The sequence below is a fragment of the Micropterus salmoides genome, unplaced genomic scaffold, assembly GCF_014851395.1.
Source record: "Micropterus salmoides isolate LMB-PRFRI ecotype aquatic unplaced genomic scaffold, ASM1485139v1 Ms_hic_scaffold_20, whole genome shotgun sequence".
Classification (NCBI taxonomy): Eukaryota; Metazoa; Chordata; class Actinopteri; order Centrarchiformes; family Centrarchidae; genus Micropterus; species Micropterus salmoides.
The window spans coordinates 22,189,894-22,209,088 of NW_024041151.1; the positions used below are offsets into that span (position 1 = coordinate 22,189,894).

The 19,195-nt window shown below is 38.1% G+C and overlaps 1 protein-coding gene across 1 annotated transcript in view; it reads left to right on the forward strand.

Moving 5' to 3' along the window:
- Positions 1-19,195, forward strand: part of galt (galactose-1-phosphate uridylyltransferase) — a 30,721-nt gene that overhangs the window by 3,149 nt on the left and 8,377 nt on the right. The window contains exons 5-8 of the mRNA XM_038733204.1: positions 3,932-4,061; positions 5,067-5,123; positions 10,843-10,965; positions 17,949-18,081. Of these exons, the coding sequence (XP_038589132.1) occupies positions 3,932-4,061; positions 5,067-5,123; positions 10,843-10,965; positions 17,949-18,081 (443 nt within the window). The remainder of the gene's footprint in view (positions 1-3,931; positions 4,062-5,066; positions 5,124-10,842; positions 10,966-17,948; positions 18,082-19,195) is intronic.

Below are 19,195 nucleotides of genomic sequence, written 5' to 3' on the forward strand. Positions count from 1 at the left end.
TTCAAAAATTATGATGCATTCAAATGTATGACTAATTAAATCTGTACTGATGAGTGCAATCAGAGCAGGCATGCTGAGGCTTCGTTGTTATCATCATCATCATCATCAGCTATTAGGTGAAGCTAATTTTGTTAATCAGCGCCCTGCATGCCACCTGTTTTCAGGACATGTTAAACTATGTGAAACAAAATCCCAAATCCACACCATACATATATTAAAATTTGTGTTTTCCTCCGGGACACCAGCAGATGGGGATGTTTTCTCACCACTCCATTTAATAGGAACTAAAATGCTTAAATGTTATGATGACATGGAATCCAGTTCAGCGGTAGTAAATGCTTTCTTTCCCTGAGGCAAAATCTTGCATATTCCTGGGAGAATGTTGTATTCAGCAATGGTGTGGGAATGGGGACTGGGCCAGCTTTCCGGTCTGTAGGCTGTTGGGTTTATTCACTCTCAAAGGCAATAGGTCTGAGTCGAGAAGTCTAACAGTAGAGTTAATCCTTTGTCAGTGCTCACTTACTCACGCAATACACAATAGCGTTATAATTTTGACATCACCAGAAAGTTGAAGTTGCACAACACTTTATCTTGAAGCTTGACCTCACCTTACTGTGTGATCAGTAAGTGAAGCTCCGTGACCGCAAGCACATATACAACCCACTCACATGTCATATCACATCAAAGATATATGGTTGTCAGTACAGGATTATTTATTTTCTTTTTTGTATATTTTAAAGATGTTACTGAACAATCCCGAATTTTGGGAATACTTGAAGTATTCTGCCTGACAGCAGAGTTACACAACAACTGAATAATGGATGAAATCATAACACTGTACTGCATGTGCTGGTTGAAAACTCAACTTGGTGTTTAAATCCCATGTCTTGGCAGATGTTGAAGCTGTCAGTCGTTGCTTACCACACGCACTCACAGAGTAATGAAGCAGAGAAACAGTCCTGATTGATGTGCTGCGCTGTCTATGTATTGATTGTTAAATTTCAGGCTATTTTATGTAATGTGGCGGTTGTATGCTTGTTTGTTTAGTACAGTTGTTGTGCTGCTCAGTCCACACACAGTCTCGTCTCGGTCATGTCTTAAACGATGGACTTGCTTGTGCTTGTTGCTCTGCAGCCACATTCACAGAGCCAATTGGAGGGAAAAAAGAATGGGAAATGGGACTTGGGTCATGGGAGACAAAAGACAGAGTGTGAGGGAAGAGGTGAGAAAATTTCTTTGACACGAGTAGTTTTCATGGATAGTATTACAAAAATCTTTTCATCATTACTCTTTCATATAGTTTTGCAAGTATGTAAACAAAAAAGCTGTAAAAAAGAAGAGAGAGAAAATGTACAAAGCAAAATATAACATTACCAAAAAACAATCAAACAATACAAAAGAAAAACAGGTAAAGAGATGCAGGGAACAGACTGAGATAAATACATCTTGTTTATAGCACAAAAATATCACATTCATTAATTTCCTTTAGGTGACAACGGTAGTGATATTATTTAATCCATTATTTATACCATAATTAACTAAATAAATGGTTCAGTGGAACTAAAATATTGTATCTGCTTAATTGCAGCTTTAAAGAACATGAAATAACATGTGAATTTCTCCATTACATAAATATCCTTAATAAATTTTATATATATGTGTGTGTGTTTGTGTGTGTATGTGTGTGCATATATATATAACAACAATTTTAAATAAAGACTTATGTCTTACTAAAGTCATGTTTTGCAGGTAATTGGCCCAGGTACTGTATGTATGTCAATCCTTAACAGAATCTTAATATCAAGTGGCCTGCCAAAAGTAATGAACTACATTGCAGTCCCAAAACATATGATAATGTTTGGCATTAACAAAACTCCATTGGCTCCAGCAAGTTCTCAGTAATACATTCCCTCCCAGCAGAACGATCCTAAATCCTGAGACAAATAAACATTATGTTTGCAAGTCACACCACTTAAAACACTGCCTCTACTTTTCTTATTGTGACATCAAATTACAATAGCTCTTGATAAGAAACGTAGTTTCCAAGAAAAATGAAATTGCTATGAAAATAATCTTTGAGTCAACCCATGCTGATAAAACTATAAAACAGGGCTAAAAAGGCATGCTAACCTTGGTGGTAACCAGGAAACAATCTTCTTTGCTTGCTCTCGTTTTAGCCATGGATTTTTAGCTGTGGATCTGGGAATGGCAATGTCGGCCAGTCAGTAGGTTGGTAGGTTAACCACTTCAGATCTGGTCCAGATTGAAATATCTCAACAACTTGTGGATGGATTGCCATGCAGTTTGGTTCAGTTTGGTGCTTAGCATCAGCATGTCATTGTGAGCATGTTAGTGTTTGGTTCATAATTGTTTTATGCAGTTTTAGTGCTTGCTTACACACACACACACGCACACACACGCGCACACACACATACACACATACTGGAGTTCTGTCAGCTCGTATAATTCTCATAAACAATTCATAAATACAACCATTTGGTTTTGCACCAAAGTCATTTTCAATTATTGATTGTGTACTAGTTGCTCAGGGCTTTAAGAAGAGCCTTTCTGTTGACAGAAATTTTCTGACTCTGACAGTCGAGCTGGTATCCCCTGAGTACCATAGGTAAGGCTGAGAGCAAACATACACATTGACATTTGTAGTCCCAGTCTTTTTTGTTTACTTCTAAGTGATGTTTCACTAGTCAAGTCAAGTCAGCTTTATTTATATAGCACATTTAAAAACAACAGGAGTTGACCCAAAGTGCTTTCCAACAACACAATACACACAAATACAAGTATAAACAAACAAAAAACCTTAACTAAACCTTAATGCTTTGATAATATTAACCTTTATCCCTTGATTGTATTTTAAACCTAGATTCACTTAAATCTCAAAACTTTAATGCCAGTTCTAAGAAAATAAGAGAGTTCCTTAAACATAAAATGTAAAATGAGTGGCAGGCTTTTCAAATTGAAAAATTGTTATTTATGAAGTACAACTGTTTTTCAATTGATCTGAAGACCACCCCATCTGACTGAGAAAAAGATGTTAAAGAAGACATTTAGCTGCATGGCTATGGTCTCGGGGAAGTGCAGAGCAGTTTTTTCACACTATTCAGCAAATGCGCATCAGGGCTATAAAAGAATCTCACAGATCAATTCAATTAACCAGGCCAGGCCCAAAGACAGTAGATCATCTTGGAAATCCCAGGCAAGACGGCAGCAGCACATTCATCACTTATTAATCCCGACCACAACAACAACATCGTAATAAATAATAAACACACAAAGAAAATGAGGAAGGCAGACTGAACAAAGACAGAATGGGAGTTGAGTAATTATCATCTTTTTGAATAGATTTTTCTTCCCTGGTTTTAACCCTTAGGATTGCTGCAAGACAACAAAAAGGTGGTTTCACACTCACACAGGTGCTACTGTCAAGGTGCCCATTTGCAAAGAATTAAACCCCCAACTTCAACAAAGAGATGACAGCAACTGTGATATTTGTGTCTTTTGTCTTGTTACTCTAGCACTGACTGGTCATTAGAGAGATACTAAAAGAAGAAGGGTTTCACAGCTCAGTGTTTGATACTATTTTTAGTCATGCTAGTGTCACGGGTCTACCAACGACAATGCGGATCTCTTGCAGACTGAAATATCTCAACAACTGTTGGATGGATTGCCATGAGATGTGGTGATGGCATTCATTATCACAATGGGATGAAATGTAAAAGTTTTGAACTGATTCTCTGACTTTTGCAACAAGATATTTCTGGTCAGTTCTGTTTCAGATTTCGATCAATACATGGGAATTGTTTGACTCACTGTGTATCTTAAATGATGTGACATTGATACCATGTATTATTACCTTCCTGGTATCTGACATCTCCTGTCACCTTCTCTGCCTTTGTCTTCATCTCTTCTTCAGCAAGGTCATGTGTTTCCATCCCTGGTCTGATGTCACCCTCCCTCTCATGAAAAAACAAGAGGTTGTTAAGGTGATTGACAAGTGGGTGGAACTTGTCGAAGAACTAGGTACCACATACCCCTGGGTTCAGGTATGGGATTAAAATACACACACACACACACACACACACACACACACACAGGGCTGGATACCTGTAAACTTTTCACCGTGTGCTCCAGATCTTTCCGTTTTCAGCTCTTCCGAATTTTTCATTTTATTGCATCTTGGATTGGATTGGATAAAACTTTAATGATGCCTCTGGGCAAACTCAAACAGCAGGAGTGAGAGAAGGATATGGAGAAAGATAGATGTTGAAGTCTATACAACTAGCAATTAAATTTGTCCTATTTCAGCAAATAAAGACAGTGTGTCTTGTCTTTGTTGATAGATTTATAAGATAGACGCTGATCCACACCATTAATGGTCATGGTACATTATTAGGTATGCAGATGGAATAATATTCTAACTGCTAGTTGTTTGTTTAGTGTGTCGAATGGCACCAAATATCGTAGTACCTATGACCCTCATAAGCTATTACTGTAGCTAATGTCAGCTTCTAACTTCCACAGCATAGCAAGTCTTGTTAATTACAACCATAATGCTCTTCAGGACTTCTGTCCAATGCAAATCAAAATTTCTTCCTGTGATCCAAAAAACACCTGTGAGTGCCGGCATCTTTTGAAGTGTCCTAGAGCAAGGCGCTGAATCACTAAATAGACAAATGTATACATAGCCACAGGGGAATTGAAACCGTGTTAACCACCATATATCAGCACCAAGGACAGCACCATTCTCCCAGGTTACGGTAGTTTGGATAGTCCTGTCACCTGCATCAGCAAGATTTGCGAGTCCTTAAGAGAGACTTGGCTACTTTGACCTTTAACTTCTGGAGGAAAAAAAAAAGAATTTTCTTTTAGTTCACAGTTTACTTGCCGGTGCTGACATCCAGTGCACTACCGAAGGGCTTTTCTCTTCTTATGTTTGTAGTAATTTTGATTTGCTTTGCTTTAGTTTTGTTGTTCTGCATTTGAGCAAAAAAAGGTAAACTAAATTCTGGATTCACTTTTCTGTTTTTTTATTGTTTTTTTTTTTTTAGATTTTTGAGAATAAAGGAGCTATGATGGGTTGTTCAAATCCACATCCTCACTGTCAGGTAGGAACAGCACATATACATACAAACACACACACACACACAAGGTAATCATTTGAGCGATTCCAACGACGTGAATAAATGAAACATCCTCGATGTGAGAATATGAAGTTCTGTCATGCTGATCCAAGCACAGACACAGAAAAACGAGGGATTTGGACCAAAATGCACAACACCAGGCAGAGCAAGTTCAGATTAGAGGTGTTTATTTAACCATAAAACAAATGGGTACACTGGCTTACAATAACGTGAAGGCGGGCAAAATCAGTTAAGCCGTCGGAGAAGCAAACAAATCCATAAGAGAGCAGGCAATAATCCAAATACAAAAGAAGTCCAGGAAATCAGCCAACAGGTAATCCATAAACAGAGGAAGGGGCCTGGGATGCTTGACCTGAAGGTGGAACTCATTATGGCAGGGCAAAATATCAAACAGGCTGTAAACAAAGAAAGACAAGAAGCAAAGGTACACAAGACACACGAGGAAGGATACTTTCAAAATAAAACAGGAGCACACAGCACTGAAACCATGACGAGTTCATGCATTAACACATATACACTTCTTGCAATATGTTCCAAGGTGCAGCATTAACATAAAATAACAAATGCTTTTGTCACGTAGGCACGATATGATTTCTAAGATGCTTGCTTGAGATTCACTATGACAGTGAAGCTGACATGTGTTAAAAAGCACTAGCCAGAGAAGTCTCAGCATAGAATCTGTTAATTGATTCTTCATTCAGAAAGCACAATGACTGTGTGGATTTGTGTGTTTGTTATTTCTTTTTTTCAGATTTTTTTTAATGCATTGTCCCATCTATATTACTGCTGGGACGTTTCCTTGTCTTTCCTTTGTTGTTCAACGATTCGGGCAAGACTAACAACTCAGAAAGACAGAAATTTCCTGTCAAACTGTCACTCGACAGTGCGATGGTGAGAAAAAGCACAGGAGCTGGAATGATAAAAAAAGCATGATATGTTGAAGTTTAAACAGCAATATTGTTGTTGGTATGGTCAAAATAATATGTCAGCTATCCAAGTGAAGTAGAAAACAAATAAAACTGCCTAAAACCTAAGATGAAAAGACCTCAACCAATGGGAAGTCACACATGAAGGAAGACAGGGCTATCAGAAACAAAATAACTGTTTTCAGCCGCAGAGTAAGTTGCTGGAAGTCAATATATTTTGCTGTAGTGCCAAGAAAGTAGGGAAACGTGGCTAATGTTTATGTGTACAGGTAACATCAGTTGGATGGCTTCATTCACTCCCCCAGTGAGGAATTTTGTCTTTACCCCCCATATACGGGGCTACATGTAATTAATTTGGTTTCTGATTGGTCAGGGAAGCTGCCTGTCAGTAGCACCATTGTATTTGTGAAAATAATAAACTACCATGAGGATATTTCTGACTGAAGCGACAAGTAAAAACATTTAATGTAGATAAAGAAAGAAATAAATCTCTGAAAACCACTTAAGGTTTCAGATCTAGTGAGAATAGTCTGTTCATGCTAAAGGCAGCCTACAGGCCAATCCTGGTAGTATTTTCTCAAAACATTTAAAGGAATAGACTGGCTTTTGGAGTAAAATAATTATTTGGCTTTTCTGCAGCACAGGTAGAAAAACAGGTGGTAATATAGAAATCAGCAGCAGATGGCAGTATGTAACCTCAGAATAACATGGTTTTAACACACTATCATTTGCTGGATGCTCCTTGGCTGATCTGTTTCCCCATTGACGAGTTATTTATTTGTTACTTCAGAAGTAAAAAGTAGAGCAAGATACACCCACTGTACAGGGAGGAAAAGATGGTTTAAAACCCCTATAATACATGTATTCGGGTGCAGTCGAACTGTTGTACTTGCATAACTGTTACCAGATTAAAAAAAATATGTGTTTTGTTTTCATTTGGTCCAGTATAATAGAATTCAAAATCAAACCTGGATCCAGCCTTTGATGGAGCTTTTTAAAAGTTTTAGCAGCTTTGTTTCTTGTTTCTTTTTCCTGCGGTCCAGATTTCCCTTTTCTTAAGACATCAAAGTCCAAGAAAAGATTAATGTGTGTGTGTGTGTGTGTGTGTGTGTGTGTGTGTGTGTGCAGACAACCCCTCCAGGCCAAAACGTAAGAAGCAAAGATGTAAAACTTTAAAGAGTAATGAACAGAAAATGATCATGTTCTGGAGGCAGCGTTGCTTCTGATAACTTTGGTCTCACAGGAACAGAGCTGTATGTATTTTTGTGTAAGTGGAGGAAGGAAGACTTATGCCTCTGGAATAGTAATATCCTTTTTTTATATAAGTAGCCCCAACTATATACAGGACTAATTATGTGAAGTGCTCGGAATGTGTTTGAAAACATTTGCCTCTCAGGAGCAGATGGTTATTGAGTTCATATTTGCTCCCTAAGTGTGTATTTCAGTATTGAAGAGCAACACTGAACTCATAATGCTAAAAGTGATACCTATTATTTTCAGAAGTTCTATCCTGTGGGAATACTTTGTTTTACTTTTGTATGTTATCTTTACTTTTCTCTGAGAATCAACAGAGAGTCTGTCACTGGATAGGTGGTAGATCCGTGTATACAAGAACACAGGTGTACAAATAGGCCCACAGCTACAGATGTCAGCATGCGTGCAAATGTGTATATACACACACACACACACACACACACACACACACACACACACACACACACACACACACACACACACCCACACACCCACACCCCATTATACCTGCATTGAGGCCTGCAGATGTACACTATTCACATATATAGTTCACACATTAACCATGTCTGTCTCCTTCTGTCTTTCCAGGATCAGGATTGTAAACATGGTACAGCCTTTAGCCAATATTCAAAAGTCATTAATATTAACATTACACTAAGCTGGTTTCTCTTTGCATTGCAGTAATCGTGTACAGATTCTTGCCAAGGCCTAGGGCAAAAATGCCAAAAATCTTGAATAATTTCCAGCTTTTTTTCAAAGATTACTTCATTGCATTTGCTTTATTATTAGCATATTAAGTATTATTTTATGAATATAAACCAAGACGATATGGCTATGCTATGACAGGTGCCCTAGAGGCAAAGCCAATAGGACACTAATAAACTGCCTCAAAATTAAAAAATTATGGAGTTCCTGATCATCACCCCCCTCCCCCCTGGCGATAATGCAGTCCTCCCCCTGTTGTAAATGATTGTAAGTAATTTGTAGAAGCCTAGGACAGTGTGATTCCTGCACTGCATTCTGGGTCGAAAAGTGGTTTCATCAGAAAACAATTTGGCATGCAGCTTGAAGCAGTTTTGCTTAAAACAGCAGAGAATGCCTTTGATTATTACGCTGTTCATGTGATGGAATATTAAAATATATAATTGGAAAACCTACATCTGGTGACACAAAATGTTACTTTAGTAAAACGCCACTGTAATAAGCCTAAAAGCTCTCTAAAAATGATGACAAAAGGATAGAAATACCACCTGAAGGCAGCTTACAGTAATTCCTAGCCTGGACAATAAGCACAAATAATAAAAAGAAAGACTACTGTCAGTTATAAACACATAAACAGTTTTGCCTCTCAGTACAACTAATCAATATTCTGGTGAAGGTCTAACTCATCAGAGCATGAATGTATTGCACTCTTGGACACTTAGGAGTTTTGCATTCCTGTGTATACTTGTGTCCATTAGTTTGGATGCTAATTGTAACAAACCCATAAGTCAATACCTCCTCCTCAAAACAAGAGTAACTGTTATCTCAGGTAGTGATTTATTCTGCAAGCAAAGTAACAGTAGTTACATGTTGGCACTCCTTGCCTTCTTTTACAGACATTAAAATACCATAGCGCAAATATAATTTATCAGAATGCCTGCCGAGGCGTTCAGTGTTATCCATAAAAAGCTTTCTGAAATGCAGTGGAAGTACATTATGAAGCTAATTCTGCAGCCTAAAAGTGTTTTCTCCAAAGCATGATTGAAAATAAACTGTAGTGCTATTTGTGGAGGTGAGTAATGCAGATGAATGTTCTTTCCAAATTAAATGACTAACAGTATCTTGTCTGTTTTTTTTGTATTTTTCTCCATCACACCAATTGCTACAGCTATAATTTAGTGTGACTTGAGCATTATGCATGGCAGTATTTGATTTGTTTTGTAATGTGGAGTGAAATCAATACCATTTTTCAGAAATTCTACGTCATATCTGGTGAAGTCTAAATCCCCTGTTATCTACTTATATTGTTCATGTAGCTTAGAGGAAAACTAAAGATTGTCCAAGTGTTTGTAATAACATATTCTTTAAATTACAGTATTAATCACTATTTCTATACTACTATTATGTATTTTATATATATTTTTGTATTTGAAAGAAATATTTTTATATATGGTTTTCTATCCAAACATGCACTGCACTTTGTTCATTTCCATACAATATAAAATTTCTTTTGTTTTGCTTTTTTAAAAACTTGACCACACTTTCAACTGCATTGTACCACGCAACAGTACCATTACATATGACATCTACTGTCACAATTCAGGTTTTGGGCAAGGTTTTGGATGAGGACCTAAACACCGACACACAGGCAGGGTTGAGTAAAAGCACTGTAATAAGACAGAAGTCCAATAACAGGCCAACCCAATTTGTCAGAACAGGCAACATAGACGAAAAAGCAGGTCACAGACGAGCAACAGGTCATGAGTAATTGATAATAGGCAGGTAAACAGGAACAGGTAAACCAACAGCTGGCCGGCAGACAGAATCGGCCGGACCGCTACAGCAAGTGAGCTGTATAGATTATGTGGCTGAGGGGAGAGGGAAAGTGGCTGGTACATATGCTGAGGATTAACAAGGGGCAGTTGCCAGGGAGGAACAGAATCAGGTTCTTGCAAATGTTGGAAAATAGGCCATATGGTGGGGTTTAACAAATCCCAGAAAAATGCAGGGGAACAGAGAGATTATGAGGCGGCTGTAGAGGAAGAGTGGGAGACAGAGCAGTTGTCACTGTGACAGACAGGGGTTCTTTTCCCCCCAACGTTAAACCTGGTCCCTTTCGATATACGTCAACATTACATTTTATTTTAATAGTCAACATAAGCAAACAGCCTCTCAACTATCATCAAATTTAAGTTCAAATGTTGCTAAATCATGATTGATGCGCAGAACAGAAACCGAAAAGGCAATATTGCCTTTTTCTAACCGAGCACCGCCCTCTTCAGACCAGTGACATGAGCATGGACAAAACGTATACTACATAAATGTTCTTATGTGAAAATAACCATAACTGTTCCAAAAAAGCTTTGTATGCATGTACTTTAGGACCCTAACGCTCACATTAAGAAGCTGATCAAGCATGGTACCCAGCTGTTGTTGTTCACCGTGATAAAGGACCTATCTCAATTACATTTTAGTGCCTGCAAGTTGATTTTTATACTGTATTGAAATAAATGAAAGCTGGTGGCTTCAGGGGAAACCCATTTATCAATTTGAAAAGCCTGAATGGAAAAAGTAAAGTGAGTTTTGAAATCTAGAAATCTCAGCACCTGTGAAACATTTACTGATTGAATAGTACTGATAAATAACCCTATTAAACCACAGATTTAATGATGTCATTTGAAATCAGGGCAGCGGGAAAAAGTGGTAGTACACCCACATTTATAACTCTTAGGTTTTCAAGATTTCTGTTACGTCTCATCATCATCTCCTCCATCTTCTTCCTGCTTCCTGTTACATCATAGGTGTGGGCCAGCAACTTCCTGCCTAATGAGCCGGCTCTGTCAGACCGCTGTCAGAGAACCTACTATCAGAAACATGGAGAGCCACTGCTGCTGCAATACGCCAAACAAGAGGCTGAGAAAAAGGTACAGCTTTTACACATATAAACACAAAGGCAAATTATATTTAAAATGAGCATTTAAAGAAAAGTTGTAATTTACCATTACTGGTCTCACTTAGTTCCACTTTTGTTTGGGTTCTACATTTTCCAGAATACCTTTCAACAATCATACAGAGGAGGCACATTTTTTTCCCTTACTGGGAGGTTTTACTAACAGAAAATGAGCAGTGTGAGGTGTGTTTATTATTAGAGTCAGTGATTTAATGCTCTGAAAATTTTAATTAAATTGAACTGTATATTGTCCGTTATGTATTACGTCGACATTTTATACAAAAACAGTGGTAAACATTTGGTCTTCTTCTTGTATGCCTCACTGGAAGATGGGCAACAAATCTTGCATCTATAGAAGTCAGACACAGTAAATTAAACAACAATATATGGCATGGGTGATAAAAACCCAATCGATTAGCTCAATGAAATTTGGAGTTTATGAGCATGAGCAATATCATGAGTCATTTTAGCTACCTGTGTGATAATAGTTTATAATAAATATCAGAGGGAAAATGTCTCCAAATACGGGATTTCTGCTAAACATTGACCTCATATTTTTGTCCCCCTCATTGCCTCTCCCTTCATCCATCTATTTCAACTCTTTGTCACCATGCTTCTTTCTCTTATTCATCTGTCTTTTTTCCCCCATCAGCATCCTCTGCCTGTCCTTCAGTCAGTAAAGCGTGTGATTGGACAGCAGAGACGCTCCTTAGCATAACTCTGCTGCATCCATCTTAAACCTGTGTGAAGATTAAGAAAACCAACTAGGTGTGTGTGTGTGTGTGTGTATGTGTGTGTGTGTGTGTTGTTGTTGTTGTTGTTGTTGTTGTTGTGAGTGATTTTCCAGTCGTGTATGGTGCATCAGCTGCAGCAACCATCGAAGACAGCGCATTAAGTAGGTTGGCAAACATCTTATTAATAAGCAGACATTTGGTGGAAACAAACCCTCCACAGGAGAATTAAACTTGACAGAGGCATGACTTTTTTTCTGTCACTCCTTTGAGCTGTAGAGAGATAGCTCACTTATGCTAGTTTATTATTTAATACACTTGATCTCAGGTAATATCCAAAGCTAAAACCCTTCTTAAAAACTGGCTTTACTTGTGTTTATCCAGTGATAACCCAATCAAATGTGCTGCCAGTTTATCTTGTCCTAATGTGATTAACTAGCGGCACTTTATTACCTACCTTTTAGGTCTCTGCCTGGAAATTGTCCTTTGAGTTGTAGTAATGAACCAATTATACATTTGTGTTATTTAGGTTATGTGATGATCATTTGATGTCACTTTTTATCATTTCTATCGCTTTTTATTTCTTCGTATATGTTATGCTGGAGTGATCCTGTGCTGCAACACTTTAATCTGTTTAAGGCCAAATGGAAAGCTTTCAGGCCATTAACTTTTAGCTCTTCATTAGAGTCTTGAAAAACAAAATACCAAAATATAATTTTCTGTGTTTATTTCATCCAGATTATTAAATTTTTGTTCAGATGGATTACTAGGAAATATGAAGTTGTCTCAAAAAATACATTTTGAAATTCAAACTTAAGTAACTAGATAGAAATGGCTCATTCTAAGGTAATAAAAACATAACGGTTTATTATGTAAAGTCTTTACACGTTAAACACCACTGAAAACTTATAGATCCTCCAAAAGTATTACAGACTTGATCTTTAATTATTTTATACAATTTTTCATTTGATTTGGACAATTTCTTTGGACAGGACCGGTTGCCAAGCAATGTAGACTCCACAAAGTTACTGTTAAGATAATCAATAGATCAAGCATTTCAACTTTAATTCACTCAAAAAATGCAACTCTAAGAGTTTAGCATTCGCATTATTAGACCATATTTGAGACATTTACATTTTCCTGTTTTTCACTTCAATTGTTCTCATTTCTGCGAGTTGTTCACTATCCTAGAACAAATCAAAGCCATTATTCTTGATTACCCACTTCACACACAAAGCTGAAATGCAGTTAAGGTCTATCTCAGGAGGAGGGTTTTCTACTCTTTTCTACTTTTTTTTACTCTTCAATCAAAGCTGATTCTTTTGAGTGACTAAAAGAATGTACTCTGGTGAAATTACTCTTCAATAATAGTCTGAGAGGGAGAAGGGAGCTTGATGATAGTGTATAAAATTAACCAAAAAGAGTATGAGCACAAATTAAGACAGAGGCAGAGAAGAAAGGAGATGAGCAGACAGGGAGAGAGAACAAAAGAAGAAGACAAAGGATTGGAGAGAGGCCAGTGAGGACAGAAACAGAAACGCAAAGTCACACACAGAGAGAGCTGTGCAGGGAAAAGCGAAAAGAGAAATCAAACAGCCGCTGATTCATTCAGGGAATAAGCTGATACCTGTTCTGCTGGCAGTGTGTGTGTATAAGAGAGATAGAGGGTATAACGTAAAGGTTTCAAGAAGAGCAGGGTAGACACTTGAGTCTCCTAGACACCAGCTCATGGGGATTGACCTTTATAAAATCAGAAGTGTGTGTGACCGTGTGTGTTTGCAAGAATGCCTTAAACTACTTATTCTTGTCCACGTGTGTGTGTGTGTGTGTGTGTGTGTGTGTGTGTGTGTGTCTGTCTCTCTCTTTTTGCTCCCGTCTCTCTGACCCAGGGTTAGGACCGTAAATTGGCGCACTGCAGTGTTTGGAGGAGTTTGAATTGGGGTTTGGGTCCTTGGTGACACTCTTGACTTTGAAACAAAAACTTTCTAAGCTAATTGAAAATAGCTCTTTGGGATTTGCGGTCTGTGAGGTGTTTTAGGACACTCTCCACTTCCTTTCTCTCTCTTAACTCCACTCCTCGTCCTCAATCTTCCCTCTCCATCGTGGTTCTCCCTTATTTTTCTGTCTTCATTGTGCCCCTTAATAATCCTGTTAAAGGCAGCAGAGGATGAATACAGTGGAAAAAGAGTGTGAGGAGGGTTGAGAAGGAAGATTGAAGAGGAGGAGTCTGCTTGACCAGGGGAAAAAAATATCTAAAAGGAAGTATATATGTAGCAGTATAAAATATAAATTCAGTGTTTTCAATAATGGATAACAACACACAGTACAATGTTGTTCACAGTGGTTTTAATAAATACTTAGTAGAAGCACATAATATTAACACAATTTCCTCCTTTAACCCTCATTTTCTTCCTCTCAAAATATTCACTGAAAGTGAAGCTTAATGTTATTGCACCAGGCACTAAGTAGAATCCTTTAATGCAAGTACAGTTCATAAAGAGAAGCGGACACGTTGGGATTCTGTTAGATTAGTCTGTGTTTTCCTCCACAGTTATTAAACACCACGTCATTCCCTGTAGATCTCTTAATTATGCACTAATGCCTGGACAAGTTTGTTCAAACCTCTGGGAGATTTATGGTCTAGGATACCCTAACACTGTTTTCTCATTGGTGACTGGTAACTGATAATCAGTTTTTTGTTTATTTTGTTTTTTAATGAGTTTTCATACAATTCACATGGCATGGTAGCACACGTATTTACAGTTGACTGACATACTGTATAAATGCAAGATATGAAAAACATATAATAAAAGGAAATATATATATATCTCACGGAGTTATGAGCAAAATTGAATTGCTTGATTTTCTGCGATTAATCGCATGAATTCTAAAGTAGTGTATTGCACACTTTTAATTTAAATGTACTGCTATATACATAAAAGTACAATAATATGTGGTTTGCAATCACTTTAAACAAATAAGGTGCTTTTTACCAGCAGGATTCTCCTTTTACAGTAGCAATAAAATATTTCTTGTAAACAACAACTCAACTTAAACATTACTGTGATCAAATCAAATATAAAACCAAAGCTATTTGCCACTGCCAGGGCATTACCTTTTATCTAGCTTGTTAAAACTAGTTACCATCAGCGTCCAGAGCCACGATCATAACATCATCAACAGGCACCTTCTGAGCAATAGTTTAACGTTAAATCATAAATCTGTTTTCTTGGGGTTTTTTTCAGCAGAAATATTTTTCTTGTATCAGGGAGCAGCATAAACAGTCTATGTTCAGTAGCAAGAGTCCGTGTTAAAGTGAGGCGAAGTGATCGCCTCACGCACACGCCTGCCCGCTGCCGAAGTTGAATTGTCTTGAATTGTCACATTTGTATGTGATGAGCAGCACAAATCACTGGAAGAGAGACTGATCCTCGCTGTTTGTGAGTTTCCAGAATCTATTACTGTTTACTAAATAGGACATCAACAGGAGGGAATTTGCATGGCAGAACATCCCCGCAGAACTAGATGAAGGCCTATCAGGTAAAGTTATGTAGCCTATAGTTTTAACATAAGTTAAATAGGTTACAGCTGTATAACGCACAGAAGCCACTGTGTGCGGGGCCAAGCAACTGCGTTGTGATTTTAAGAACGTTCCTAAGAACAACATCTTCCCCAATACTAATCAGCATGCCTTGTGTAGCTATCCACTTCGCTATGGCATTTGATAGCTTGTCTTGCTTTTGTTAATCTACTTTTCCCACACGCTGCATCCAGCGTAGTCTGCCGAAGCCTCCCTCCACTGCTTGTTTGGGTGGGTGATTTGCAGACTGGTCAACATCCCACCCCTCCTGTGAAGCGTGGCTCAGACACAGTACATTATAAAAGACTAACAAGTTATTTTAGCTCTAGCACTCTATTTCACATTTAATGACAAGTTAAGCACTGTAAAATGCATTATATCCCCTTGTTACATTTCTCAATGGCATTGAGAAGTGTTGAGAAGAGTGCTTCGCTCAATGGGAGACTATCTATGCTCTCAGGGTCCTAAACCCCCTTAAACCCCAACCCCGTAACTCTAGAACTGGGAAGCATAGGACCCTTTGTCACGTTCCCATTATGTGCTTTATAAATCTGGGGAACATAGGACCCTGGGATCATAGGAATAACCCCCGGTAACCACCATACCTCGGGCATGGCTCTCATGAACTGGTAAAGTTACACTGCCCCCTTGTCAATTCCCTTCTAAGAGAGGTTGCCCGTGAGCCCACTAAACCTACACCTCTGGATATATGGCAAATGGAATCCCACATCATACAAACCCTGTTACCCTTGCCTTTTAACAATGAATCAGATGTAGGTGCTAGCAATGGTACAGCCACAAGAAAATATTGCACATCTCTGTAGCTCTACAGAGCTTTTTAGCCTCATTGTTTTGGTTTTATGGCACATTTACTGTATTCTTTTTGTAACTAGCTTTCAGTTATCCACTGTACACTACCTGCCCAACAACGACAAACAGCAGACAAAGTTAGCGACTAGCTGATAAACGTAGTCGAGCATGTAGCGGCGGCTAAAGAGCTCAGGGCTTGGTGAAATCTAAACCAGAGCTAGCAGAAAAGTGAATATTTGACTTGCATTTGTCAGTTGGCCAAAAGCACAGGAATGCCAATGATGCTTTCCGTTTGCTGTCTGTTTGCTAACACTTTGGCCATAACAACTTTATAAAGTGAAAATCCATCAGGGCAGATGTGGAGTTATTCTGCCCCCAAGTGGCCAAAAAAAAAATCAGTTAATACAGCTGTAAGAACTATGCTCTACTGACTATCGACCTTGTTGCTGTTTATGCTCTGAGGTCCTTACACACCAACATTTCCATTTCAGTTTGTGATCAGACCGAGGCATACAGGGAGTTATGTTAGGAAATATGAGTGAGACTGTACATGGTGTATTGAATTAGTATGCAGCTGACTTCCACCACATTCCTACTGCTGCTATTTAGCACACACACACACACACACACACACACACACACACACACACACACACACACACACTGAGCTAATCTATTTGTAATGGAATGTAATACCAAGGTCGTGTTTGTGCCGACTCATCAGCTTGTTAAATCTCAGCTTCTAACACATTCTGCATTCAAACAGTTTATGATAATTAGGTGTCTTGCTGCAAACAGCCAATCCTGACTGACCTGTTTCATTATCATTTTGAACTCAAGCGCGCTCAATCGACCTTTTCTGTGCATTGTTTTTAACTAGTACTACCTGTTTTTATTCATGTTATTTTGGTCTGAATGAATACTGTGAGGTGACTTAATAAGCCAAAGCGGTCTGATCAAGTTGTTTTTATATGTGTATACATCAGCATGTTAAATCAACATTCAGCTTTAAAATAGTGTCATGCTATTGTCTATTTTAGGACGTGTCACTGAAAAACACACTGATACATCGACATACAAGCACATGCACATTCACAGCATAGGGAGTGTTTGAGGAGAAAAAGAAAAAACGAAAAGGAGAAATAAAATCATGTAATGAGATGAGACAACAAGTTAAGTAGTAGCAGATGGTTCTTAGACCAGCTGTCCTCTAAAATGTAGAATATTAGGTTTCGAGTTGATAAATTGACTGTTAGGATGGCTCAAACTGTCTTTTTTTTTATTATTTAAATTCGCATGAGAGACGTGTTCAAAGCGCTCAACTGAAGGATGTTCTGTATAGATGCTCAAATTGTACACTAATTTCAAAGTTTCGGGTGGCTCCCATTGATTTTTAACGATTCTGAATATGTTTAGAAAACAGCAGTTTGCTTAAAAATACTTTAATGGAAATTTGTAATATATGTATAATCTGGTTTGCCATTGCAGTTATTTCGAGTGATACTGTGCTCCACAGAAATCTTTTCTGAATCACTCCAACATGTTTGTGGTCCTATAGACAGCCTTTAGCCCTGAAGTCACACTCAGTTGAGACAAACAGAGTATATAACAATATTCTGTAATAAGCTTGGCTTTGTAGTAATTTGCATTATTACAATTACATTCTTCTGAAATGGAACTCAAGTTATCTGGTTTCACCTTCACTGGTTTCTATTAATGTTTTGAATTTGTTGGAAAACATTCATAGGTACGCATCTACAAAACACCTTAAGCATGACATTTCTTCCCTGCACCTTCAAAAACTAAATTAAATAATTAATTTTGTGTCTTCTCTAGGAGCGTGTGGTGGTGGAGAGTTCTGATTGGATGGCGGTGGTTCCATATTGGGCAACATGGCCCTACCAGACGCTGTTGTTACCACGACGACATGTTCTCAGAATCAATGACCTGACAACAGAGGAGAAGGAGGGTGAGTGTGTGTGAGAAGAGACTGACAGAGTGAGTGACTGAGAGAGCGATAAGGCAATTAAGACTAGTTTAAGGTAACTCGCCAACTCATTGGGGAACCTGCAGGTTTGATTCCCGCCCCGTTGTGTGTGTGTGTGTGTGTGTGTGTGTGTGTCATCTTCCGTGATCATTCACAGCACATCCAATCTTCCTAGGAGAGAAAACCATTCGTTTTGCGCTGCTTCTAAATCAGTTCCTAACACTATGGAACTTAAAAATTAATTACATCTAAAAAGAAATCAAATTAATCAAACTCACTAACATTATTGTCTGTAAATGATATCCTGGAGATTTGCCCCTCTAATCACCTCCTTACAGTATGGGCCAGTGTTTAAATTAATGGATGTTAATTATGAATGGATGATGTCAGTGTCAAGCCTGTATTCCTACATGACATTATGCTAATTAAAGGTGGTACATTGACATTTATGGTGTGGTTGCATGTTTTTTTTTCCTGTCACCCTTCCCAATATTATATAATTTATAAAGCAATAAATGCTTGGGTAATAGTTAAATAAATTGGTTATTTACTATTCACTTCACATCATGGTGTTTAAATGACTAGCAGATGTTGTTTTGTTGTTGTCAGAGAATTAATTCTCTTAAGATCGAGTTGATCTGGTGAGATTACCTACCCTCGCCTCTCAAGCACAAACACCATTGCGTCTGTAAATGAACTAAGGGCTCATTTGGAAGACTTCTACTGACAGCTGAGAGTCTGTTTAGCTGATTGAGCTTGTGTGTAATGAAGGTGTGAAGCCAAGGGCACATAGATAAGAAGGATCAGTGAGATAGATGTCGTCTGAGACACAGCCCATTACCACTGTTTCACACTGAACACAGTGAATCAACTCAGGCTACCAAATCAAAATCAGCTCCTGCAGTCAGTACTTGCCAGAAAGGATTTTTTATATTACATTAGTTTGTATATGCTTATGTTGTATATAGATTGTTTTTTGTTATTGATGCAAGAATGAGTTTAATTTTAAGTGAAAGTGTTATGCTGGTGTTATGCTCTGCATTAAAGCTGGGAAGTTGAACAGAAGTATTATGTTTAATCTGGTGAATCTGAATTT